General features: G+C 45.9%; 2 protein-coding genes across 6 annotated transcripts in view; both read left to right on the forward strand.

Moving 5' to 3' along the window:
- The window catches only part of scn1lab (sodium channel, voltage-gated, type I like, alpha b), a 34,103-nt gene extending 14,203 nt beyond the window's left edge, over positions 1–19,900 (forward strand). For 4 of the 5 annotated variants that reach the window (XM_077015615.1, XM_077015612.1, XM_077015614.1 and 1 more), the window contains exons 10-27: positions 1–36; positions 779–1,057; positions 1,607–1,948; positions 2,781–2,910; positions 3,156–3,394; positions 3,914–4,087; positions 4,498–4,854; positions 5,105–5,596; positions 9,679–9,811; positions 11,053–11,207; positions 11,482–11,655; positions 12,787–12,909; positions 13,618–13,890; positions 14,296–14,349; positions 14,942–15,079; positions 15,643–15,747; positions 15,917–16,187; positions 16,512–19,900. The exon at positions 1–36 is cut by the window's left edge and continues 171 nt beyond it. In XM_077015615.1, coding sequence (XP_076871730.1) covers positions 1–36; positions 779–1,057; positions 1,607–1,948; positions 2,781–2,910; positions 3,156–3,394; positions 3,914–4,087; positions 4,498–4,854; positions 5,105–5,596; positions 9,679–9,811; positions 11,053–11,207; positions 11,482–11,655; positions 12,787–12,909; positions 13,618–13,890; positions 14,296–14,349; positions 14,942–15,079; positions 15,643–15,747; positions 15,917–16,187; positions 16,512–17,707 — 4,671 coding nt within the window. In that variant the 3' untranslated portion in view covers positions 17,708–19,900. The remainder of the gene's footprint in view (positions 37–778; positions 1,058–1,606; positions 1,949–2,780; positions 2,911–3,155; positions 3,395–3,913; positions 4,088–4,497; positions 4,855–5,104; positions 5,597–9,678; positions 9,812–11,052; positions 11,208–11,481; positions 11,656–12,786; positions 12,910–13,617; positions 13,891–14,295; positions 14,350–14,941; positions 15,080–15,642; positions 15,748–15,916; positions 16,188–16,511) is intronic. The other variant, XM_077015616.1, reaches the window with a different exon arrangement.
- Positions 19,901–22,886: 2,986 nt separating this feature from the next.
- xirp2a (xin actin binding repeat containing 2a) overlaps positions 22,887–27,500 on the forward strand; it is a 23,080-nt gene continuing 18,466 nt past the window's right edge. The window contains exon 1 of the mRNA XM_077015618.1: positions 22,887–23,325. Within this exon, the coding sequence (XP_076871733.1) occupies positions 23,155–23,325 (171 nt within the window). The 5' untranslated portion in view covers positions 22,887–23,154. The remainder of the gene's footprint in view (positions 23,326–27,500) is intronic.

Below are 27,500 nucleotides of genomic sequence, written 5' to 3' on the forward strand. Positions count from 1 at the left end.
TTGGAGCAGCTCAAAAGGCAGCAGGAGGAGGCGCAGGTAACACACACACATCTACACACCACCTCCCTGCAATCATCCTCGTTTCTTAACTCCCGTCCTCCTCTTCCTCATCTTCCTCATCTTCCTCCTCCTCCGCCAAATTTTTTGCTGCGATATGGCCAATGTGCCGTTCTGTTACCATGGAAACCAAAGCAGACAGCAAGATAGCCACAGAAACACCTTCGCAAGAGTAGATTTCAAAAGTGACAGAATGTATAAAAGAAGAGTAGACGTGTTCGTACGTTCAGCCCAACGAAGGCTCGTAAAGAAGGTCTACGTGATTGACGCACATACATAGCGGCTAGACCACTGACTCGAACGGAGAATCAGATCCAATTCCCGATTGACCCCAGTCTCGTGGGGCTACAGCTTGGTCCTGTCTTTGCTATGTCCTGTCCCCGCCCCTGTCCTCACCCGTCTCCGCCCCCTCCCTGCCCACGCCCCGCCCCTCCCACTCTCTGAAAGGTCATTCTGGGTATTGATGTTAAGGTCATCAGAGACAACAGTCATTGTGCTTATTGTGATGAATTAACATGCAGTCAAACCTTGACTTTGGAACAAGAGAGAACCATATTAAATAAATATTATATATTTATTTAATATTTAAATATAAATAACACCCCTTTTTGAGCCTTTCTCACCTTTTGTTTAGATGATATTTGAATCTGGGTGTTCAGATGTTCGAGTCAAGGCCTGTTTGCCCCTCACAAAAGCTGCGTGTGCTGTGATTGGCTGGCAGGTTGCCGCAGCAGCGGCGAATGAGGGCGGCGAATACAGCGGGAGGGGCGGGCTGTCTGAGGAGAGCTCGTCTGGGGGGTCCAGACTCAGTTCCAAGAGCGCAAAGGAACGAAGGAACAGGAGGAAGAAACGAAAGCAACGGGAGGAGGAGGAGGAGAAGGCAGACCAAGAGAAGTTCCACAAGTCGGCGTCAGAGGACAGCATCAGACGATCAGGATTCCGCTTCTCCATCGACGCCAACAGACTGTCCTACGAGAAGAAGTGCTCCACCCCAAACCAGGTGACTTCCTGTTTTCAGCCACTGTGGCATTATGGGTTGTGTAGTTGGTTTTGGACTCATCAAATGGTGGTGGGCACTGTATTTACTCAACAGATTAGATAAGACTCTTGACGAAGCATGTGATGTAATGTAATACAGGAAAAAACTGTGTGGTTTTTTTAACCAGAGGTTTTGTGATAAAATTACATTTTCTTCCATTTGTTCTCTTTGATCCTATGCTGACTGTGCTGACTATGTTAACTGTGCTGACTGTGTTGACTGTCCTGACTGTGCTGACTGTGTTGACTGTGTTGACTGTGCTGACTGTGCTCACTGTGCTGACTGTGTTGACTGTGCTGACTGTGTTGACTGTATTGACTGTGCTGACTGCGCTGACTGTATTGACTGTGCTGACTGTGTTGACTGTATTGACTGTGCTGACTGTGTTGACTGCGTTGACTGTGCTGACTGCGTTGACTGTACTGACTGTGTTGACTGTATTGACTGTGCTGACTGCGTTGACTGTGTTGACTGTGCTGACTGTGCGTTATGTCTCTCTCTCCTGCTCAGTCTCTCCTCAGCATCCGCGGTTCTCTGTTCTCACCTCGGAGGAACAGTCGTGCGAGTTTGTTCAGCTTCCGCGGTCGGGCGCGAGACTTCGGCTCGGAGAACGACTTTGCGGACGACGAACACAGCACGTTCGAGGACAGTGACAGCAGACGCGGCTCTCTGTTTGTACCTCGCCGCATCGAGAGGAGGAGCTCCACTGTCAGTCAGTGCAGCCTGGCCGCCCCCCGCATCATGCTCCCGGCCAATGGGAAGATGCACTGCACCGTGGACTGCAATGGAGTGGTCTCATTGGTGGGCGGGACCTCTGTACCTACGTCACCAATTGGTCGGCTGCTTCCCGAGGTACGTCCAACACTGTCTGTCTGTCTGTGAGTATCTGTCTCTAACAGTAGCGAACCGTGACCATTAAACCTGGGCCCGCTACACCCCCCCCCCCCCCCCCCCCCCCGAATTATTTTTTTCCTCTCCTAATAAACTGCACTAAAGAATAAAGAAAAAACTGGGATGACAGTATAGCTTTAGAAATGCATGTAGTGTGTTCAAATAACATTTGTACTAGATAACTTGTTAAGCAAAATAAGTTTCCAAACAAAATAAGGTTTCACAGCTCCGTGGTTCTCGCAACCGGAATATGTAAATGAGGACGTCAAAGGACTGAATCTAAACTAGCTAGCGGCGGTAGGCTAACGACAGCTAGCGTCGCCACAGCGGGCGGAAATTATCATACAGTTAAGCCCGCCCACTAAGAGGGAAGATATGATTGGTCAATTTTGCTGTCATTTGAAACTGGTATTGCGCTGAATTATAACTGCCAGGCCCTCTGTAAACGAACAGCGGGCATCACAGTCCTGATAGGGGGAGACACAGGCTCACAGGCTTCCACTTAACCCCTCACCTTCCAACACAGATTGAATAGACACGGTTGAATATTTTATTTGCTTATATTTTTGTAATTGTTTAGATGTCGATTGTAAAACTGTAAGTAGATAAAATAAAATTGGATAATTATATATATAATGTTTTTAAGAATATTTTAGGCCCTCTGAGAGGGCGTAGAGGGCCCTGACGGTTCCCCACTGGTCTCTAACCAGGCAGGTTTAAACGATGGATTTCTCTCACCGTCTGAGTTCTTCCTCTGGCTTTTTCTCTGAATGCTTTTGCCTCTTTTCTGCAGGGAACAACCACGGAATCAGAGGTTCGTAAGAAGCGCTCAGGGTCACACCAGGCTTCTGATTACCTAGAGGAGGCAGTGGCTAGAAAAAGAGCTTTAAGCGTGGCCAGCATTCTCACAAACACTATGGAAGGTATGACACACACACACACACACACACACACACACACACACACACACACACACACCTGACTCACTATCAAGGGGTCCTTTAATCCTCGTCTGTCACACCCCTTGCACTAGTCCTTGTGAAAGCGCACTTCAGGTGTGCACTCACACTACATTCCTGAATGTTCTATTCTGCGTGCTCTCTCGTGGCGTGATGCAATCACGACACATCCTGTAACCACACGTCAACTTTTTCACCCCCTCGTACAGAGCTGGAGGAGTCCAGGCAGAAGTGCCCCCCCTGCTGGTACAAATTTGCCAACTACTTTCTGATCTGGGACTGCTGCCCCATGTGGCTGAGGGTGAAGGAACTGGTCAACATGGTGGTGATGGACCCGTTCGTGGACCTGACCATCACCATCTGCATTGTCCTCAACACACTCTTCATGGCCATGGAACATTACCCCATGACCCCAGAGTTCACTGACGTGCTCTCTGTCGGAAACCTGGTGAGAAACCGCCTGATTTCTCAGTGTCGTTTCTATGGCTTGTCTGGGCAGATTTGTGGAAAGAAGCGTTTGAAACGTATGACATGAAAGAGTTTTATCTAGCTTTTTTGTGAGATTATCCATTTTTAGAAACTGTGCCAGGAAATGTGATGTTTCAATTTATGTAGTAATATGTAAATATGTTATGTTGTTATATGTTAATACTAGCAAAAAGCATTGTTAAAATTTTTTTGTTAGACCTGATTTAATAAGCAATATCAAAAACATTTGTTTCAAATATTCTGAAGACTCGTTTAGAGGTTATCGTATGTGCAAATATGAAGAATGTTACACTTAGGTGATCTGGAAACTACGCAATGTGTGGAGAACATCAGTTTCTTTAGGAACGAAAACAAAATCCGACAATTCAAAATTCACGTTCCCGTGGGAGCCTTCTTCTGAGCCACTCCTACATGCTGCTCCACACCTGGGTGATTTAGTGTGCTAGAAGCTGAACGGCGCGTGTATTCTCCTGTGCAGGTGTTCACGGGGATCTTCACGGCTGAGATGTGTCTGAAGGTCATCGCTCTGGACCCCTACTACTACTTTCAGGAGGGCTGGAACATCTTTGATGGCATCATCGTGAGCTTGAGCTTGATGGAGCTGGGTCTGGCCAATGTGGAAGGACTCTCTGTGCTCAGGTCTTTCCGATTGGTGAGGGAGCCACTCTTCATTTGCATTTATTTGCATTCTGTTGATGTTTATAGTATAGAGAATAAGGAATTTTTAAATAAACAATACTGGAAGCATGTTTAGTAACAAATGGAAGACATCAGAGGCCATTTACTGTTACATTGTGCAAATTAGAAGATATTAATGAGGTCCCACTAAGTTTCATTCATGATTATTCATTTTCAGCTAAGATTATTCAGCTAAGTGTTCTTAGCTGGTCTCTATGTAAATGGGGTTTTCCTGATAAATTCATTCATTTTTCTCTGCTGACACGTGCGCTAGACATATCAGTTCATGTGCAGGGTTCCTTCAAAGACTTGACATGCTCTCATGTTTTGAACATTTTTGAAATCACTCTCACGCTGTTAACCATCACGTCTCCTGCCACGTAGCTGAGAGTGTTCAAGCTGGCCAAGTCCTGGCCCACCCTCAACATGCTGATCAAGATCATCGGCAACTCGGTGGGCGCCCTGGGGAACCTGACCCTGGTGCTGGCCATCATCGTCTTCATCTTCGCGGTGGTGGGCATGCAGCTGTTCGGGAAGAGATACAGCGAGTGCGTGTGCAAGATCTCGCAGGACTGCGTGCTGCCACGCTGGCACATGGTGGACTTCTTCCACTCCTTCCTCATCGTGTTCCGCGTGCTGTGCGGCGAGTGGATCGAGACCATGTGGGATTGCATGGAGGTGGCCGGCCAGACCATGTGCCTCATCGTCTTCATGATGGTCATGGTGATCGGGAACCTGGTGGTAAGGCTTGCAGAACCACCCCTACCCTTTCTCCTCCCACACCGTGTCGTCCTGTGGGGCCCTGTGGGGCCCTGTGGGGCCCTGTGGGGCCGTTTCTCCACGTGGTTGTATCCCTGTGTGTTGCTGTGTATCTGTATAATGTTGTTCCTTGTTGGAACTCCATGGCTATCAGGTTATTGATGTCCAGGTTGGTGTTTTTAGTCAGGCTGTGTGGGAGGTTGTTCACGGTGTTGGTGTTGGTCCATGACAGGTGCTGAACCTCTTCCTGGCCCTGCTGCTGAGCTCGTTCAGCGCAGACAACCTGGCCGCCACCGACGACGACAGCGAGATGAACAACCTGCAGATTGCCGTGGGCCGCATCCAGAAGGGATTCGCCTTCATCAAGTCCACCCTGCGACAGTTCCTGCAGAGCCTCTTCCTGGCTGGTGCCAAACCGGGCGCCCTGGACGAGGAGAAACCTCTGGACGACCTGCACAGCGACGGCAAGGAGAACTGCCTGACCAACCACACGCCCGTGGCCGTCGACCTCGGCAAGGACTTCCTCCGAGAGGGCTGCGTCTCCCCCGGCAACGGGGTCAAAGGCCACGGGAAGTATGGCATCGAGGAAGGCGATTACATGTCATTTATCCACAACCCCAGCCTCACGGTCACCGTGCCGATCGCCGCAGGAGAGTCGGACTTTGAGAACCTGAACACGGAAGATTTCAGCAGCGAGACCTCAGACGTGGAGGGCAGCAAAGAGGTACGGGACATGGGGCGACCCCGGGGTTGTTTCCAGGGGCTGTAGGCACGCACAGATATCCTCAAGGGGTTGTTTTGGTGATGTCTGCTGTTGTGTAATACACTGGGGCAAGTTACTAAAGGAATTCTTAATTTCTTAATAAACCTACAAATTTATTTTAAATTGTAGGTTATTCCTTGGAAATGTATTAATAGTGGATTTATGGGTGACTTTTCCCTCTGTAAGCAAGATTTATTGGGTTGTGTGGGCATTACATACTTTTGTATTGCACATGTACTTTGTTGTGCGTTTGTGAGTGTGTGTGTGTGTGTGTGCGTGCGTGCTATGCCGAGGGCCTCAGTGCAATATGACCCAGATCATAGTCAGCTCTTTAACACAAACCTCTGAGCCTTGTAGCAGGTACAGTTACCAAATGTCATCATATGAATACACATACACACAGAGAGTCACGTATACAGTATTATTTACACCCAGCCAAGCAGGGACACTATTCAGAACAGATCTGAATGGCAGGCTAAATGTAGCATCCTTGCCCAGGGTGAAATTGGGTGAGTGTAAGTCTACATGCATGCATATGCTGTCTTTGTGTATGTGTATGAGTGTGCGTGAGTGTGTGTGAGTGTGTGTGAGTGTGCGTGAGTGTGTGTGAGTGTGTGTGAGTGTGTGTGTGTGTGTGTGTGTATCTGTTTCCATGCATAACTCCGGAAGCACTACTGTTGTTAACCACCTTCCTTCCCCCTCTGTACTCTTTCCCTGGTGGTGTGTTGAAGTTGCAGACATTGTTATCCATGTTTGTGAAGTGTGTATTTCTCTGTGTGTGACCCTGTTATTGCAGCGTATTGACAGACGAACCCCAGGTTTTCTCTGAGAGACCCCTGTAAGACGTTTTCCTCTTCCCACGCACTAACCACGAGGACTACCTCTGCATTCTAAACCCAGCCAAACTCTCATCTTTCCCTCTCTCTATATCTATCCCTCTATCTCTCTCTTTCTCCCTATCTCTTGTTTATCTCTCTCTTTTGGAACGGACTGCCCTTTTTTTTTATCTATGCCTGTGCCCCCCAACCCTTTTGAAGCTCACTGCTCCGGAGAGAGACAGCTGTTTTTGTTTTTCCTGTACATGGGTTTTGTGTTTCTGTTGTAGCACTGGGCTTCTTTGCAGTATCTACAGTCATACGGAATGAGCAAGACCATCATTTTCATCTCTAGTTTGAACCATTCTGCATCTTTATCACAACTTTGTTTGTTTTGACTTTCATTTGTTTGATTGTTTGTTTCTTGCTTCTTGGGACTTGATCAGTCAATCATCAAGCATCCAAAGACAAATGAGTTTGCAGTACATTGAGTGAATGAATGAATGACTGGGTGGATGAACGAATGAATGAATGAATTAGAGAATGAATGAATGAATGAATGGTTGAAATGATTAATGAAAGAAAATGCATGAACGAATGAATGAACGATTGAAAGGATGAATAAATGAATGAATGAATTAGTGAATGAATGAACGAATGAGTGAATGAACGAATGAATGGTTGAAAGGATTAATTAATTAATTAATTAATGGTTGAAAGAATTAATGAACAAATTAATGAATGAATAAGGGAATGAATGGATGAATGAGTGAATGATCAAATGAATGCATGAACAAATGAATGGATGAATGGTGGAACTAATGAATGAATGGTTGATTGGAATTATTAAATTATTGAATAATGGATGGATGAATGAGTGAATGAATTAATGAGTTAGTGAGAAAGACGCTATGTGAGTATATGACTGAGCGTGTGTGTGTGTGTGTGTGTGTGTGTGTGTGAGAGAGAGAGAGAGAGAGAGAGAGAGAGAGAGAGAGAGAGAGAGAGAGAGAGAGAGAGAGAGAGAGAGAGAGAGAGAGCCTATGACCTTGCCTTAGTAGAATTAGTCCATGGCACATTTTGTTTAACTGCATCTTGACATCAAAATGTTCATAATGGAATGATGAAAGCTGCTCAAAAGGCCTGCAGCTATGTCAGCAGTTCAGGAAACTATCAGCTTGGTATCAACAGGGTTGTACACTGATTCATGATTCATACGGGATTATTAGCAGAACACCTTTAGTTCATTATAACAGCTCTTAGGTACTTTGTTGAACCTCAGCAGTGTGCCTGCTGCAGTTGTGGTGAAGTGCTGTGATAGCGCCGCCCTGTAGGCCTGTATTGTACATGCCTCTGTACTTACCACTATCACTCCTCCAGTAGTGTTATATACCCTGAGGTTTGACGTATTAACCCTAATTGGAACCAAGCTAATTGTTAATCAAGATAATGACCTGAGCACAAATTGACTTACAATTTGAAATGTTGTGCTTTTATTTATACTTGCTTTGGATGAATTTGCATATTGTCCCTAAGCTTGCTCTAACGAAGGCGTTCTCTAACGAGGGGGTGCAGGAGCGTTACAGAGAACTCTGAAAGATTTCCCAAATCTTTATGCTGCTGTGATTTGTACTGTAGATACCATATTTAAAAATGAGGATCATTGGTGAACTCATTACAAAAATAGAAGATCCAAACCTAAATGCCATTGATCCAGAGGACCAGCTCTGCTTAAATGGGTCTGGACAGCTTTGTCTCCGATATGTAAAAAAATATCTCAATTTATTTATTTATTTTTTATCATTCCGGAACACTCAAAGACATTCTAGAATGTTCTGGAACAGTCTGAGTCTGCACACAGCATGCTTACATCATTCCCCTGCGCCGCATTAGCTGGGTACCACGGCAACCAGCGCTGCCACTCGGTTTCAGACAGCATTCCTGTGTCTTGTTTACGCTGCGGCTGGGCTTGGACCTGCAGTCATGCCTGTGCCCTACAGCTCAGCTGCTGGGCACACGGCCCACTCTCATTACTGCAGCCTCGTACAGACGGGCTCTCGTGCCACGGTCTACCTTTGGCTCAGGTCTAGCTACTCTCCAGCTTGACTAAATCTCTAAAAGCGCTAAAAATGTCCTGGCATTGCCAGCATTGTTAATCGATCAGAAATACAGCTAGAAAAGTCTTCAGGTCTTTTGGGAGGTGGGAAGTGTCGTCACATTTTTTAACATGCCACAGCTAGAGTTTTGCTAAGCAAGTTGTTGAGGTCTTTTTTAAAATATAAAAACACAGTATATATAGAGAAAAGTAGCATCCAAAAAGTAATCAGAGCACATTCACTTCAGGAAAACATTGAAGGGTGCATTACAAATAGTTTTTAGACATTTAGGTCAATATTTTGGCAGCTTTTGACGTTAGTGGCAGTATTTTTGGGTCCTAAGAAAAAGGCCTATTTATGCAACAGATGTGTGTCCAGTGGTTGAGAGAGAGTGTAAAATGAATGCTGTGTCAGACCTGGCGTGTGTGGCCCTGGTGTTAGATGTGTGCTAATGCGGCTCCCCTACTCAAACTCAAACTGTCAGACCGAAGCTTGAACTCTGCTTAACGGAATGGACTTCACCGTGTTTTCATGTCAATCAGGGGAGATGCGTTCAGAGGGCTGCTACTATGCCATAAGACGTTGTAATCTGGATTATCGTATTTAGTCTGTGATGGAATAATCCAATAGAAATAATTTATTTTCTGGGGGAAAAAGGGGGTTATTGTTTGCACTGGACATGAAAATACTCAAAGCACTTGGCATCTGTCTACGAGGTCACCAGCTTGGATGAAAAATAATGCACCTTGATAAACAAATTGCATGAAGGAAGGAATGAAGGCCCATCAAACGTACCCACAGCTGACTGTGAGATTACCCATGAGGCCATTCTGTAGCTCATTGCACATGGCAGCCAATCGGGACAAATCCAAATCAAACGAATCCACAGGCTTGTAGGTACTTTTGAATGATCTGACTGAAACTGCATGAATCAATATGTAAGAGTAAGAGTCTGAAACCCATGAAGGTGTCATGGAAGTTTAATCAAGCGTTTGCATGTGTGTGTGTGTGTGTGTGTGTGTGTGTGTGTCTGCATTTGTGTGACTGTCTGCATGCACATCTGCGTGTGTGTGTGTGTGTATGTGTGTGTGTGTGTGTGTGTGTCCATGAACGTGTGTATGAATGTGGATAGAAGCTTCCTGTGGACGTAGTTCTCAGCTCCTCTGAGGGCAGTACTGTGGACATCAGACCCCCTGGAGAAGGAGCAGAATCAGTAGAACTGGAACCAGAAGAATCTCTGGACCCAGAGGACTGCTTCACTGAAGGTGTGTGTGTGTGTGTGTGTGTGTGTGTGTGTGTGTGTGTGTGTGTGTGTGTGTGTGCGTGTGTGCGCATGGGTGTGTGCGTGCCTGCGTATTTGTGTGCACAAACTTGCATGCATGTGGGTGGGGGGGGGGGGGTGTTAAAAAATACTGAACATAAAACTAAGGAGTCAGGAGTTGGCGTCCGTCACCGGAAACACCAGCAACTCTGATGTGAATTGATGTGTAATTCCGCTGGTCTAAATGCCCAGTACTACAGTACTACAGTACTACAGTACTACAGTACTACAGCAGACAGCCACAATGTCATTGTGATCTACAGTACGAGTAAGGCTGTGGAAGTGGAAATAATTCCTCCACCCCTGCTACAGAGTCAGGCCTCTTTCTCATCACATTTGTTTAGCATAGTTCTTATAAGCCTAACCTTCATCTTTGAGAGGAAAGATGCAGACAGCCCTCAGATGGTTGTGTGTGAGGGGGGGGGGGGGGGGGGGGGGGTAAACCTCTTTAAATCAGATTAGTGCAGTGGGAGAGGTGATGTTCACTGAAGGATGTAGGGGATCCAGAGGGGGAGGAGCTTATCCTTGAGTGAACCAATCATCTCCCTGCACCGCTAATTCAGATTGACTTCCTCCCTGCCACTTTACAAGGCCTTTCTTTTTATCAGATGCGAGAGCCTGTTTTAGATTAGTAGACATCGTCCTTTAAAGGCGTGCAGCTCAGCCGTGCAATAGGGTTCGTTTACATCACTCTCCATGTGTGCCTCTCTCTCTCTCTCTCTCTTTCTCTCTCCCCCAACACTGTCGCTCACCTTCTGTTTCTGTTTCCACCACTTTCTGATGACACCCTCTCCCCTCCTCCCCCACCCCACCCACCCTCCCCACCCACCTCACCCACACCACCCTCCCACACCCACCCCACCCTCCCCACCCACACCACCCACCTCACCCACACCACCCTCCTCCCCCACCCCACCCACCCCACCCACACCACCCTCCCCACCCACACCACCCTCCTCCCCCACCCCACCCACCCCACCCACACCACCCTCCCCACCCACACCACCTACCCCACCCACCCCACCCTCCTCCCCCACCCCACCCACCCCACCCACCCCACCCACACCACCCTCCCCACCCACACCACCTACCCCACCCACCCCACCCTCCTCCCCCACCCCACCCACCCCACCCACCCCACCCACACCACCCACACCACCCACCCCACCCACCCCACCCTCCCAGGCTGTGTGGTGAGGTTCCAGTGCTGTCAGGTGGATGTGGAGAAGGGCCGATGGAGAAGCTGGTGGACCCTGAGGAAGACCTGCTTCATCATTGTGGAGCACAACTGGTTTGAGTCCTTCATCATCTTCATGATCCTGCTCAGTAGCGGTGCTCTGGTATGAATGCACACACACACACACACACACACACACACACACACACACACACACACACACACACACACACGTTTGTGTACATGAATGTCCTCATAACTACATCTACAATAAATCTGAAAGTATGTAGTCATGCATGTAAACACAAGTACATGTATACAACATCTGAGCCATACTTATAAGTTAGTAGAACAGTGATGCATTCAGTGCAGATGTTAATGTTTCGTGTATTTCTCTGTGTGTGTGTGTGTGTGTGTGTGTGTGTGTGTGTGTGCAGGCATTTGAGGATATATACATAGAGCAGCGGAAGACCATAAAGACAGTGCTGGAATACGCTGATAAAGTGTTTACCTACGTCTTCATCCTGGAGATGCTGCTTAAATGGGTCGCGTACGGCTTCGTCAAATACTTCACCAACGCCTGGTGCTGGCTTGACTTTCTCATCGTAGACGTGCGTAGAATCTTTACTTTTTTATTTTTCCATTTTCTAAGGACAATATAATTTTTAAATGATGCAGCTAGAGTTCAGTGCAGGTGGAAGATGTCGGTTATTCTGTAAAACTGGCAATTTGTGTGCACACAAGTGTAATCTTGGCTATGGACCTTTTTTTCTAGAAAATTTAACCTGAGGAGTCCCTATTTCTTAAATGAAATAAAAGTACAGAAGTGGACTATTCTTGAGTAGTCAGACCACCTTGGTTGTTACTCAGAACGTGTAGTCTAGTTGCCAAAGGCCTTCGTCATGCTTGGATAAGCAGAGCAGACTGGCTCTGATTAGTCTGATTTTGGTATTATCAGTGTGAGCACCTAGTCCTGACCTTCACAAAAATGTGAACCCTGGACTTGCTCACACCAGGATTACCTCATTTAAAACACACACTGAATATATGTGTGTCTCACATACACACTCACGGGGGAGGGGTGATGAGGTGGGGGGGGGGGGGGGTGATGGGGGGGCACACTGGCTAGACTGCTGTGTGGAGCACATGGGGTTAAACGAGCTTGTCAAAGGCACAGTGGTGGTAGCTGGCTGGTATTTGCTGATTTATGCGTGAGTCATGCCCAGCTCATTCACACATACCACAGGGTGTGCAGTCCCCAGATTCAGGCCTCGGAGACTACGGAGGGTGTCATCTTGTCGCTGGGAAACCAGCTCACACTCCTCCTCCCGACACCCGACTTCGTCGCCCGAATAATTAGCAGAGAAATCAGCTTGGCCATGTAGCAGTGAGTGTGAATACTGGGTCGTCCGGATCTCTTCATCCAGACTGTGGAGGAACTTCAGTGGTTTGTGAACTCAAGCCTGACCTGAAATCCAAATTCAGCACATGGTTTAGGAGGCATGTGCTGAATTCTGACCTTATTTAAAGAATGTGACTGTTGGTACTGAAGCTATGTTGTCCTGAGTTACTGCTCAGTACTGAAAACGGTGGGAAAGAATGATTTCTGATCTGTTTTGAATATGCTCACCAATGTTTGATTTGTGTTTTCTTGTGTGCTATCATGTGTGTGTGTGTGTTGTTGTGTGTGTGTGTGTGTGTGTGTGTGTGTGTGTGTGTGTGTGTGTGTGTGTGTGTTTTAGGTGTCTTTGGTCAGTCTGGTTGCTACTGCTTTAGGTTACTCTGAGCTGAGCGCTATTAAATCACTGAGAACCCTACGTGCTCTGAGACCATTGAGGGCACTGTCACGTTTTGAAGGCATGAGGGTAAGATACACACACACACACCCCACATATTTATGATATATATATATATATATATATAGTTTCATGACTATATTATAATTCTGTAGAGGATCTTATGTGTGTATACGAGGCAGGTTGTGGCTTTGCATGGTTCTGTTTGTGTCTTTTGGTGGAAACGTTCTGATCTTTATTGAATCTGTGCCTTTTGTGATTGTTGTTGCTCTTTGACCTTTAATTTCTTTCTTTGTTATGTGTCTTTTTTTCATTTGCAGTAAACAAATGTAGTGACGTCATCGTGTCTCCACAAGGTTTTTAGTTTCTGTTTTGATTTTGTGTGTTTTTCCATGTTGTCATCTCAACTAGCTCTCCGCTGAAATGCTAAAGTTATGAATTCAGTCCTAACAGCAGCTTCAGTGAGGGTAGAATCTCTCTGTGCTGTGTACTTAACATGGCCGCCTCTTTATGGTCTGAATTATGCTGTGTAACATGAGCCTTTGTTGTGTTCCTAGTCATTTGTGAACATCTTTCTGCTAATAAATGATCTCAGCTTACCTCCTTCTTTCTGTACAAATGCAGACGTGATATGTGTCGTCTGCTGTATGTCATTCAATTAACATCATAAGCATGTAGTATGATCTGTTGACTGTAGTTGTGTTAACCCCCTGTGTGAATGTTAGCCCAGAGCACAACGACGGAGATCTGAATGTGTGTGTGTGTGTGTCACTGCAGGTCGTGGTGAACGCTCTGCTGGGTGCCATCCCCTCCATCATGAACGTGCTCCTGGTGTGTCTGATCTTCTGGCTGATCTTCAGCATCATGGGTGTCAACCTGTTCGCCGGCAAGTACTACCACTGTGTCAACAGCACGACGGACGAGCTCTTCTCCATCGACGAGGTCAACAACAGGTCAGAATGCCTGCTGCTCAATGACAGCGCACGTTGGAAGAACGTGAAGATCAACTTTGACAACGTGGGTGCCGGCTACCTCGCCCTGCTACAAGTGGTGAGCACAGCCGTCCATGAGACGTGTTGCCTTCTTCTCCCAAAAGATGATGGACCAGAAGCTCCTGGAATATACGATCAATTAAATAAATAAATAAAAGCTAATTTTTTGTGCTTGAACATGTATATAGGCATCGAAAACAGTTTAGTAGCTTAGCAGAAACATTAAACCTCAGTACGTGAATCAGCAGGTTAGAGATTGACAAGTTTAAGCCACTCGAATATTCCGTTTTTGTGTACATTTCACGATCTTCTAGTTTCCTGCCTTCGGATCTCCTCCAGAAACCCTTTTGCCCCTACACTGGTCGTGATAACCAGTAAAGTTGGTCTTGATCTGTCGTTTTTTCTCTGAATAGCTAATGAATTGCGCTGGTTTTCATGCCACTCCTTTACTCCTTCACAACAGGCCACCTTCAAAGGTTGGATGGACATCATGTACGCTGCGGTAGACTCACGCGACGTAAGTCCTTCTAGCACGGTCCTCGTACCCTCAGCTTCTCAGTCGCCAGATAATTATTGACACTCTGCAGGCAGTAGGCAGCTCTGACGTTTCCCCAGCGGCAGGTGCGTTTAGATGGGAGTGTATGAGTGTTATTTTTAGGTGTAATTATACCAGTAACATACAGTGATCTCTCTTATCCCCTGCATGGCATAAGCAATGCAGAGGTGATCTCAAGCTCTGGGAACACAGCCAACAGGGAATACAGCCACTTAGCGCATGACTAAGCAATTAGGTTTCTCTCCAAGCTCCCAGCGCTCCCAGTGCTGAGGTGTTTGGTGTTCCTGGTGGTTTCTGCTGGTTGGTGTGGGCTGTGGCAGTAGGCCTTCTGGTAGAAGGCCGCCTTAATAGTACTGTAACGTCAACAGACATATCAACTGGCACAATTACACTGTCAAAGGCATGGAGAGCCTGGACCAGCGTTGAGCCGTAGTATTTTAGTATTCATCATAGTATTTTAGTATTAGTACTATCATGTATGATAATATTCATAGTATTTTTTGATGGTAAAACTGGGAAAATGATGAACTAAAATTCTCTTCTCCTATTGCAGTTGGAGCAGCAGCCGAAATATGAAATCAACCTCTACATGTACTTGTACTTCGTCATCTTCATCATCTTTGGCTCCTTTTTCACCCTCAACCTCTTTATCGGTGTCATCATCGACAACTTCAACCAGCAGAAGAAAAAGATGAGTGTTTAGAGTGAATAATAGCACATATCAGGGCAGTCATGGCCTGGTGGTTAGGGAACTGGTCTTGTGACCGGAGGGTCGCAGGTTCGATTCCCAGACCTGAGGCCATGACTGAGGTGCCCCTGAGCAAGGCCCTTAACCCTCAATTGCTCACTTGTATTAAAAAATGAGATAATAATGTAAGTCGCTCTGGATAAGGGCGTCTGCCAAATGCCATAAATGTAAATGTATATCAAACGCCCAGAATAGTCCGTGTTTCACTTCAGTCATTTTCAAATTTTTTACTTTTGCAATGTTTTCAGTTTAATTTTCGATGAAAGATTGTAAGGACTGAAACAACAACAACACTTTAGGAAGCGTAGCATGCATAGGGAGGCACATTCTCACCCCAGTGAGAGGTCGTTTTGCACTCCTGCACTCCTGCACTCCTGCACTCCTGCACTCCTGCACTCCTGCACTCCTGCTGTTCTGCTTTGTGCAGATGGCTGTTTCAGGACCGTGACGGGACCGTGAGTCACGATGGACACGGTTGTAACCAGCTTCTTGTTTTTGACCTTTACTTTGGAGGTCAGGACATCTTTATGACTGAAGAACAGAAGAAGTACTACAACGCCATGAAGAAGCTCGGCTCGAAGAAACCCCAGAAACCCATCCCCAGACCCACGGTACGCTGCTTCCTGAGACTGCCAGCCAGGCCCTAGGCTACATAAACACACGGCATTTGCCCCTGAGTACACACACAAACATGGAGTGTGCTTCTCTAATTTTGGTAGCTTGTTGAAGCAGCTGTCCACTTGGGTAATTAAGCCCAGATTTTGCTTTACCTTCCTCTAGAACAAGTTCCAAGGCCTCATCTTCGACCTGATCACCAAGCAAGCCTTCGACATCATTATCATGATTCTGATCTGCCTGAACATGGTGACCATGATGGTGGAGACGGACGACCAGACGAAGGAGATGGATAACATCTTGTACTGGATCAACCTGGTCTTCATCGTGCTCTTCACGAGCGAGTGTGTTCTCAAGATGGTCTCCCTACGTCACTACTTCTTCACTGTTGGCTGGAATGTTTTTGACTTTGTGGTCGTCATCCTGTCCATTGTCGGTAAGCCCTGGGGAAAATGTTTGGCATTCTCATAATGTATTAGCTTCATCACATAATTAAAAACGACTTCATGTTTGAACTTTAAAGGACAAGGTTCATTTAGATACCATTTGAGGAGAAACAGAAGTAGAGCAGCAAAGTGCTTATGCGTTTGCATTCAGGAGCTATATCTACTATGTGCTGTGCACCCTGACGTTCATCAGTGCCCACCTGATTACAAGATGGCTGCCAGATACCATATTCAGTGTGTTTTATTCTAGTTTTTTTTTTTGCTTTACATCCAGTGGCCAATTGTAATGAATATGAAATGCTTTTCATTTTCAGGTATGTTCCTCTCGGAGGTGATTGAGAAGTACTTTGTCTCTCCCACCTTGTTCCGAGTCATCCGATTGGCTAGGATCGGCCGCATTCTCCGCCTCATTAAGGGAGCCAAGGGCATCCGCACCCTCCTTTTCGCCTTAATGATGTCACTTCCTGCCCTTTTCAACATCGGGCTCCTCCTCTTCTTGGTGATGTTCATCTATGCCATCTTTGGCATGTCGAACTTCGCCTATGTGAAGCACGAGGCAGGAATCGATGACATGTTCAACTTCGAGACTTTCGGCAATTCGATGCTGTGCCTGTTCCAGATCACCACGTCTGCTGGCTGGGACGGTCTTTTGGCGCCCATCCTCAACAAGCGTGAGCCGGACTGCAACAGTGAGACCGAGCACCCGGGCAACTCGTACCGCGGTGACTGCGGCAACCCCTCGGTCGGCATCTTCTTCTTCGTAAGCTACATCATCATCTGCTTCCTGATCGTGGTTAACATGTATATCGCCGTCATCCTGGAGAACTTCAGCGTGGCCACCGAGGAGAGCGCCGAGCCGCTGAGCGAAGACGACTTTGAGATGTTCTACGAGGTGTGGGAGCGCTTCGACCCCAACGCCACGCAGTTTGTGGAGTACGACAAGTTGTCCGAGTTCGCCGACACCCTAGACCCGCCGCTGCGGATCCCCAAGCCGAACAAGATCCAGCTTATCGCCATGGACCTGCCCATGGTCAGCGGTGACCGCATCCACTGCCTGGATATCTTGTTCGCTTTCACCCTTCGCGTGCTGGGCGAGGAGGGCGAGATGGACGCCCTGCGTGGACAGATGGAGGAGCGGTTCATGGCTTCCAACCCCTCCAAGGTGTCATATGAACCCATCACCACCACGCTGCGCCGCAAACAGGAGGAGATGTCGGCCGTGGTCATCCAGCGGGCCTTTCGCCGATACCGCATTCGCCTCACCGTGAAGAAGGCCTCGGACATGTACCGGCAGCAGCTGCAGGGCGGTGGTGAGAGGCCGCCCGAGAAGGAGGTGCTCGTCATCGGAAAGTTCCACGAGAACTCGGCGTCGGACAAAACGGACATGACCCCTTCGTCGGCATCGCCGCCGTCGTACAACAGCGTGGCCAAGTCGGAGAAGGACAAGTACGAGAAGGAGCGACGTGAGAAGGAGGACTGTGCGAAAGACACACGCGAGAAAAAGAAATGAAGGCTCGAGGGACGGAGACAGAGGACTCAAAGGGAGACGTCTCGGCTTTTTGATGAGATACTGTTTACAGATATGTTGGAGAACTGGGATGTGTACTTCCTCGCAAGGTTTTGGGTCCTTTGGACTGAACATGTGTGTGTGTGTGTGTGTGTGTGTGTGTGTGTGTATGTGTGTATTGCTGTGTGCAGTTGCAGGGGAGGAATGTGTGTTCACACAGGTACAGACTGATGTTTCTGTAATGAGGTGGTTAAGAACATCGTCAGGGTTGGTACACAACCTCACACTCGTGCACACACACGCACCAGAGTGCGACTGTGACTGTTAAGAAGGACTTTGGTATGAAGTGGAATGGTGTGTGGATTGAGGTTGTGGGTTTGTTGTTTCATTCTGAGTGTTGTAAAACAATCCTGAGGATTATAGGAAACTGTTACACGGTGATCAGTAGCTAGTACTGCCGCTGCCACTGCTCTCCTTCTGATTGGTTGGTGTATTATTATATGCCTGAACCTTTTTGTTACATTAGCTCTTTTTTTTTTTACATCACGTTGAATTTTTTTACTGTTAAGTCGGATTTTTGAAATGTTCATCAAAGGGCAAGACTGTCAATGAGGTTTGGCTAGCGTGGAAACCGTGGTAAAGACATGCGATAGTCCGTTTTCAGCAGGTTACATATCGAACAAAAACTTTATTTACAGGAAGTTGTGTCTAGTTAATTCCCCCCAAGCTCGCACACCTGCCACTTGGGCTGCCGTTGGCACAGCAGGAATGTTTAACATAATCATAGCTAGAGATGAAATACAGTGCTGCCTTATTTAACAAAACAAATAAACAAGGAAAAAGAGGAAAGTGATTCTAGGACAGGCGAGTTCGAGCTCCGAGTCAGCAATGTAAATGTCTTGCTATGGTGGTCGAGACATTTTTTAATCTTCAGGTGAAAGGTTGAATATGGGGTCATGTTCCATGCTTTTCCTGGCTTGGTTTATGACTGAAAGACTCACAGAAGGCTGAATGTTCACTCCTCTACGCGAACCTGGCCTGAGTTCCCTAAAGGTCAACGTAGCTGCTAGAGAGGTCAAAAGATGCTCCCTGCCTCTACCACCTGCTGGTGGTCTCAGTGCTTTTGGGGAAACCAGGTTCACAACAGTAATGTAAATTTACTGAATGTCTCTATGCCAGAAAGCCAGATCATCTATCTTCTAAACCTCTTATTCTTTGTGTTTTATTGGATCAAAACTAGTTTTTAAAAGATGCGATATCTTCCAAAACAAACCCTCTGTGCACGTAAGCAGGTGGAGGAATTTCAGCTGAAGAACAATGATCTATATAATATCTGGAACTCAGATCCATGTGGTGACAACCACAGAGCCGGTGTGGGTTGAGGCGATTGTCATGGCCATGACACCATCTCTCCTGTTGAACTCGTGACCCGGTGGTGATTCTGTATGTACATATTGGCACTCCATATCTCACCTCTGTACTCTCTGTACTCAACACTGTAGAAGAGCACTTTTACACGCCAATTAACACTGCCATCTGAATGCATATTATCGGTGTGTGTGTGTGTGTGTGTGTGCGCGTGTGTGTGTGTGTGAGTGCTTGCACACGCACAAATGTTCACAGTGTACATGCAAGATATGGAAAGAGAGATATATAGTATCTATGTGTGTGACAGACAGTATATGTGAGTATACTGGGACCAGAATCAATGTGTTTCAATCCCACTATCATGTTCAATGTTTATATTGTACATAGTAGTTTGAAGCCCATGTTTTCTTTTTTTAATTAATTGTGTAGCACAGTGCTACAGTATGTGTGAGGGCCCAGGTCCCGGTTTTAAATGTAAATATGAATTTACGAAGCAATCAGTGGTCGTCATAATTCATCCGTAGTGTTGTAGTAAACTGCATGCACTATACTAACTTCATGGTAACATTATTTTAAAAGCCAAAAGAATAAAGATCATATTTTTTGTACCAAAGTATACTTAATTTGCTCATCTTTAACTGTCACACAATATTCTATCACAAATCCCCAAAATGTACCAGACATTTTTATCTCTGACTATCTCTGCATACATTTTTGTTACATTGAAATGTTTGAAAATGTGTGAACCTATTTTTTTTTTTTTTAGAATGTGCAAAATGATTTTTTTTTTTTCATTTTAATCAGAGCAAAGAGGTTTCAGACGTACACTGTAGTTTTCCAAAATAAAGCATATTTTGGGAAGCCAACACCTTTGAAAGTGTAAGAAATGTGTTTATTTGTTTTTAAGAACAAGAACCAAACAGACAGGTATAAAGGAGATACCTGTAAAGAACAAGAACCAAACGGACAGGTATAAAGGAGATACCTGTAAAGTGGTTCTTCATTAGAAGAGATCTGTGGATTATAACGTACCGGAGCCCAAACTCACCTGAGTGACATCATACATCCACTTTACCTAAATATCATCCGCTGTGTGTGTGTGTGTGTGTGTGTGTGTGTGTGTGTGTGTGTGTGTGTGTGTGTGTGTGTGTGTGTGTGTGTGTGTATGGGTGTGTGTGTGTGTGTGTAGCACTCTAATCAGAAGTGACCCTGCTGGAGATTCTCTCCCCCTGTTGCTTAGCAACCTGACATCACAGCGCTTTGCTGATCATTGAACAGAACGTCTACCCATACTTATCACTGCTGTTTAGGTTTCCCCCAACCAACACCCCTCTCCCTCTCTCTCTCCCTATCTCTCTCTCTCTCTCTCTTCCTCTCCTCTCTCTCTCTCTCCCCCTTTCCTCCCCCTCTCTCTCCCTCTTCCTCTCTCTCTCTCTCTCCCTCCCTATCTCTCTCTCTCTCCCCCTCTCTCTCCTCCCATTCAGCCTGTTTTGTTTTCATGTTTACCTTTCTGTCAGGTTAGTCATGCAGGGCCCTGAATAGAAACACTGGGTTCTTTATTCTACCGTCTTTTGACATCAGCTCCTGGGACTTAGATCAGTATATGTTTGTGTTTGTGTATGAGTGTGCATGCGTAGCATATGGGTCTCTGTATGCGTGCGTGTGCTGGTGTGTACGTGTTGGCATGGGTTTGTGTGTGTGTATGTGTGTGTGTGTGTGTGTGTGTGTGTGTGTGTGTGTGTGTGTGTGTGTGTGTGTGTGTGTGTGTGTAAGACTGAGACCGAATGAGAGAGGGAGGGAGAATATGTGTGTGTGTTTGCCAAAAGAAGAAAGACAACATCTAACTGAATGACAGGTGGAGCAGCCACAAAGAGACGCATAACCACACGTCACACCGTGCTCGCCTACACCCTCTAGTGGCCAAAACACGATACATGCGCGTTGTTCATGGAGTACCAGTAGAGGGCGCCATTTCCTCTTTTAGTTTATTTTGTCCATAGGTTTTTATATTAATGTTTTCTGAAACGTATATAAAATAAATAACCATGATTATTATAGTATTAAGCACTACAAGCTACATATAAAACTGTTTTATTCAATATGTGATCACATAACTCGTAGATTTTGATTCTTTTCTATTAGTAGAAATAAAAATGTAAGTCTAAGGAGTCTAAAAGAAAGCGTAACGTTGACGTGGATTTTAGACCTCAAAAAGTTCAGTGTTGTGCTCAGCGAGGTTTTACGCGATCGACTTTCTACACTCTGGACTGGCGAACTAACTGCAGTGGGTTCCCGCCGGATCATTTTTTCCACCTCCCAAAAAATCCGATGACAAAAAAAATAGTGAAATCTGTTGCCATCTCACCATCTGCATTACTGTTTAATGGAAAGTCCGGCATCTCACCAAGCTAAACAAATTAGCTAACTAGCCTGCAATGCTGAACACCATTTCTTCTAGTTTTTCTTTTTAAACACGTTGCTGAATTTACTGTATACTGCACTGTTGTTGAATTTAAGAGCTCATTGGTAAAATATGAGTAAGGGATTAACTTAAAGTCATAATAATTGTTTTTCAGCACTTAATTTGTCGTGGGACGAGAGAGAGAATGTAGAGCGTGAGAAGGAGAGAGGGAGAAAAGAGAAAAGTTTGTGAAATTGTGGGAACAATATGTCTGTCATGTTTGCCAGCTGAAATGTTTAGAATTTCATGGTTATCAGCTAGACAAAGTACATTAGCTTCTAAAAGTAGGTGGTATCCCCTAGCCAAAACATCTCTCACTCACTCCCCCTCTCCCTCTCTCTTTCTCTATCTATCTCTCTTACTCACTCCCCCTCTCCCTCTCTGTCTCTCACTGACTCTGTCTGTCTCTGTCTCTCTCTCTGTCTCACTGCCTATGTCTCTCACTCACTCTCTCTGTGTGCGTGATTGTGGCTGTGTGTGTGTGTGTGTGTGTGTGTAAGATGAGTCAGACAGTGAGCTGTGTTTCTCTGGGTTAATAATGCATTCCACCACTGCACTCATCCTCTCTGTTTACAGCCCTCACCAAGCTTATCATGACTGTGCATTAGGAATGATCTGATCTCTCTCTTTCTCTCTCTCTCTCTCTCTCTCTCTCTCTCTCTCTCTGCTATTTTCTAGAATAATGAATAATGCTGCATTTGTATCATTTGTATTGCCAAAAGTTAGGCTAGAGAATATTTTTTAAAGCATTAAGCATTATAATGCTTCTGTTATAAGATGAATAAGGATGGATGTGGAACGGTGGATGAATGTGGAAGAGGGGATGGATGTGTAATGTATGTGGGCTGATTTACGTACTGTGTCTTGTTGTGCTCATGGTCAGGGCGTCTGGGTGATGGATGTGATGATGGTGGCTCAGAGAATTCATCAGGAAACGTTAAGCTTGTCCTTCAGGACGTCTTGCCTAATGAGAGCAAGAGAGAACCATGAGAGGTTTCTAGAAGTGTGTGTGTGTGTGTGTGTGTGTGTGTGTGTGTGTGTGTGTGTGTGTGTGTGTGTGTGTGTGTGTGAGAGAGTGTGTGTGTGTGTTCATGTTAGGAGGGAACAGTGTTGGTGTTAGTGAGGAGGCTGTTGTGTCTCTCCGTGATTTGTTCAGTAGTATACAACTTGTTTCCTCCTAGCTAGCAACACGTGACTGTGTTTGAGCGTTATACAATTAGTTTCCCTAGGGTTGTGCATGTCTGTGTGACTGTTTGGGTGTGTGTGTGTGTGTGTGTGTGTGTGTGTGTGTGTGTGTGTGTGTGTGTGTGAGAGAGAGAGGGGGGGGGGGGGGGGGGGGGGGAGAGAGTTTACTGGAAGAAAAAGTTTTTTTCTCCTTTCTTCTCTCTCTCCCTCTCTCCTCCTTCATTCGCTTCGTCCATTTGGGTCTGCCCTCCAGCCAGCACGGTCTCACCACGCACTCCTTCCTCTCATCCCTCTCTCTTCCTCTTCTTCTCGCGCTCTGTCCATCTGTCCGTGTCTCTCCGTCCGTGCAACATCAGCGATCAGCTCGGCTCTGGTAGGAGGTTGGAGGTGGGGGACTGGTTTCCCCACGTTGGGGGGGTGTTTGGTTTCTGTCACAATGGAAACTCAATCAGGAGGAGGCATGATGGGAGATTTGAGAGGAGCGGTATGCGCGCGGGACACCGACGCCAGAGGTGACGCGCAGGACGGTGCCAGGAGCCACATTGAGAGGTTCGACATCCCGCTCGCCAGCCTGAAGAGCATGTTTGAGAAACCCTCACAGAACACGGTGAGTTGGGCCTGTGTGTGTGTGTGCGTGTGTGTGTGTGTGTGTGTGTGTGTTTCTGAGAGAGGGAGAGACATATGACAGAGAAGGAAAAACCAAGACTCAGCCAAAGGGTCTGTAAATGAAAGATTGATGACAAACGTTCTGGAGAGAGAGAGAGAGAGAGAGAGAGAGAGAGAGAGAGAGAGAGAGAGAGAGAGAGAGAGAGAGAGAAAAGAGTGACTACCAGCTGTTTCTCTTTTTCATGGCGCAACGTAAGCAGGTTTCTAGTCCAGCTGTGATCTGTAAAAACAGAGCGGAGCGCAGGAGTAACTCAGCGCCACCTCTGATGAGGTTGAACGAGTGGGTCGCTCTAGTGTTGGTCATCTCTCCTTCAGAACCCAGTCCTGCACACTGGAGTGTGTGATTCACATTTGGGCCAAGGCCCGGGTGCACACGGGCTAGAGAGGCAGAGTGGAGGGAGGACAGTATTTCCACACTGGTTCCACGTCTGATCCTCACGTCTCCACAGATCTTCACATTTGTTCAATTATGAGAGGCAGAAAGAGAGAAAGAGAGAAAGAGAGAGAGAGAGAGAGAGAGAGAGAGAGAGAGATGGAGAGAGAAAATACAGCATCATTACTATTTGCTAAAGATAAATATCTACAAATGAAAATGCAACCAAGTTTCTAAAATGTTAAAAGGAATTAATGTTTTAGCATTTTGCTATAAGCATATCTCATATGTCAGAGATATTGCACTACACTAACATGCTGTAGCAATAAAAACTGCAACTGGTAATAAACTTGTAAGAGTAGTGAAACTGGCAATTCACACACACACACACACACACACACACACACACACACACACACACACACACACACACACACACACACACACACAGAGCCTACATGCAAATTACAGTGTTATTTATAAGAAACCTACAGTCTTGCAAAGAATGTCTAAAAATACAGTTTAAATAACATAGTCCTGCTTTGTCTGTGTTCATGTGTATTACGTGTGTGTGTGTGTGTGTGTGTATATGTGTGTGTGTGTGTGTATGTGTGTGTGTGTGTGTGTTACTCATGATTATGAAAAAGAACGAGAGAGAAGTTTAATGACAATGGTTGGACCATGAATTATAGACCAAAGGGGGCAAACACACACACAGACACACACACACACACACACACACATATATATGTGTGTGTGTGTGTGTGTTGTGTGTGTGTGTGTGTGTGTGTGTGTGTGTGTTTGCCCCCTTTGGTCTATAATTCATGGTCCAACTATTGTTGACACCCCAACATACAAATTGTCAGTCAAATACACACATACACACGCCTTCTACACAAGAAATAAACCACATGAAATTATGGGTTTTTTACTACAACTCTTTTTGGATCTGGCCTTTGGAACCATGAACAGTTGGACCCGCGTTTCACAGAAGTGCATTGTGGGATGCAGTAGACCTCTGTCCAGGAAGAGCAGGTCTTCAGGCAGGGACACACCTGACTCCACCTGTCCAGGAAGAGCAGGTCTTCAGGCAGGGACACACCTGACTCCACCTGTACAGGAAGAGCAGGTCTTCAGGCAGGGACACACCTGACTCCACCTGTACAGGAAGAGCAGGTCTTCAGGCAGGGACACACCTGACTCCACCTGTCCAGGAAGAGCAGGTCTTCAGGCAGGGACACACCTGACTCCACCTGTCTAATGAGCTGGTCTCAGTTGTCACACAGTTGAGCGTGTTTGCTGCAACCTGGTTTGGAAAAACAAAACCTGCAGGCTTATGGGCCTTTTTTAAACAAGACTGGACACCTTTGTTGTACAAAAATGTAGCCCTAGATATCTAAACTCTGGGTTGAAAACCCACCTAAATGTACCCTTCGTTTGTCAGTTCTCTTCTCTAATTGGTCGACTGTTTTCAACATGAACAGCCAATCGATGCTTCTTCAAGCTCCTTTGAGTCCTACACCACTTTAGATGTCACAGTGCTTGGTGTAATGCTGTGATGTACTATATGAAAAGGTCACCGAGCTCTGCGCAGCCATTACTGGAGCTCATGAGCACATGACATTCTCACTTTTACAGCTGCTGCTCAGTTTTACTGTCACTAAAAATGAAAATGCCACTAGTAAAAGTCCAGTGATCGATGTGGCCATATATTCCTCCCCTGTGCTCCCTCCGATTTCATCCTGAGGCTTGGCAAACATATTCATCCATCCGTCATTCTTCCATCTCAGTCCTTCCGTCCACCTTCCGTCCGTGAGATGAGACAATGCCATATGTAAAGGCCATGAACAAAAGCCTCATATTTAAGTCATCTCAGAGGCCTCAAGGCTCCTGCAGAGTGAGCATCAGAGCAGTAAGCACATGCCTGGTGACCCTGAGGTCATGGGTTCAGTTCCAAGCAGAAGAAGCACATGTGTTGTCTTGCTGATATGTACGCTGCTGAAGACCAGGAGGTCTGTCAAATGCTGACACTGTGATATTAAACCTGAAAAATGGCTTTGCAGCTCTAAAATCCAAACCTAGACGCTGTAACTCGGAGCAAGCCAGGGCGGTCCTGTCTCTGACTTCAGCAGGACTTACAGAGGATGAGAGAGGAGATGTTTGGTCCCACTATCTGAACACTCTGAAACAGGACCATCTCATTCCACACTGCACCTTAATAATTCACCAACTTTCTGTCTTTCTCTGTCAGTCTAACAGAAGGATAGTAAACTTTCTCTCATCCTGTCATAACCTTTCCTGCTCTAGTCTGTAAGGGATTATCTGATCCGCAATTACCTTCTTGTTTAGATTAAGATGGATTTCAATCTTAAAAAGACGCCAAAGCTAATTGACTATTAGGATGTGCACATGCATACGAGAACCTACAGATGGCAGTATAATATTTTGACACTTTTTGTAAAAAAAAAAAAAAAAAAAAAAAAAAGAGAGAGAGAGGGGGGGGGATTTCAAAGCCAAACATTTTCGTCAAATTATTTCTGCCATTAGGACAAATAATCACATCACTATTTAGGGGCATGGAGTCTATTCTCTGTGTCACACCAGGACATCAGAGCTTCATATAACGTGGTCACCCTTTGGCTTGTTAAGGTGTCTGAGAGAGAGGTACATTTGAATAGGTGTTTTACAACAGTCGTACAATAAACAAATTATTTTCCTGTGGTGAGCATTAACAACGCGAACCAAGTGTTTCTTAGAACACGGCGTTGCATGAAGCATTTCCCCAAAGCGCTGTTTACTGTCCCTGGTAAATAATGAAGCCACTGTTTCACCATCTGTTGACGTTCATCTGTGATCTTGTGTTAGAATGCGTGCGCACGTGATTGCGTGTTCACGTGAGAACTGGCTTGGAGAAAAATGTGTGGTCAGCACCGTGCGCCTAGTCTACTATATCACGTAAAAACCTAATGCCACGTGAACAGTAGCTGGCCAGCGCTCAGTCGCCTACTTAAGTACTCGCATTCTTGTGATGCTAAATATAGATGGACTGACACACACGGTAACCTCATGGCTAAAAGCGAGGAACACAGTGGCATGCTGTCATCTAGGTCTTTATATACACTCTGAGTGGAGCATGATACCCAACAGCGCGCCGTGACTGGTCTTTACGGCTTTGTTAAATTTGGGCTGTGGGTCTAGGCCCAGTAACTCAAATGTTCGGAATGTAGCGTGTGTGGCCACACACGTGGTCAGTCTCACGCTTTCACGAATGACCTAAGCTCCATACGTATTTGTATAGAATAGGAAGATGTCAGGCTTAAGGCCCATGAGTAATGTTTTTCCCCGTTTATTTTATTTGGAATATGACAAGATCAAGTACAGTTGAACAGTATGGTGGTATTTAAATGTCATAGTGTGAATCAAACCCACCAGGAATGTCACCATTAGAACTAGCAGTTAATTTATTATATTGATTAATGGGTTAATGGGTTGTTTACAGATATATAAATCATCACATTTACTGTGTGTGTGTGTGTGTGTGCGCAGTGTTTTCATGCCTCCATGCTGTCTTGTTTGTCTATCTGCAGCGTGGTGACTAATGTTTAAAAATGTCCACTTATCACAGAGGCTGCACAGTAATGAAACACTCTCATGGCTGCTTGCACAAACTGGAAGCCACCTCTTCTCTCTCTCTCTCTCTCTCTCTCTCTCTCTCTCACACACACACACACACACACACACAT

The sequence above is a fragment of the Brachyhypopomus gauderio genome, chromosome 8 (genome assembly GCF_052324685.1).
Source record: "Brachyhypopomus gauderio isolate BG-103 chromosome 8, BGAUD_0.2, whole genome shotgun sequence".
NCBI lineage: Eukaryota > Metazoa > Chordata > Actinopteri > Gymnotiformes > Hypopomidae > Brachyhypopomus > Brachyhypopomus gauderio.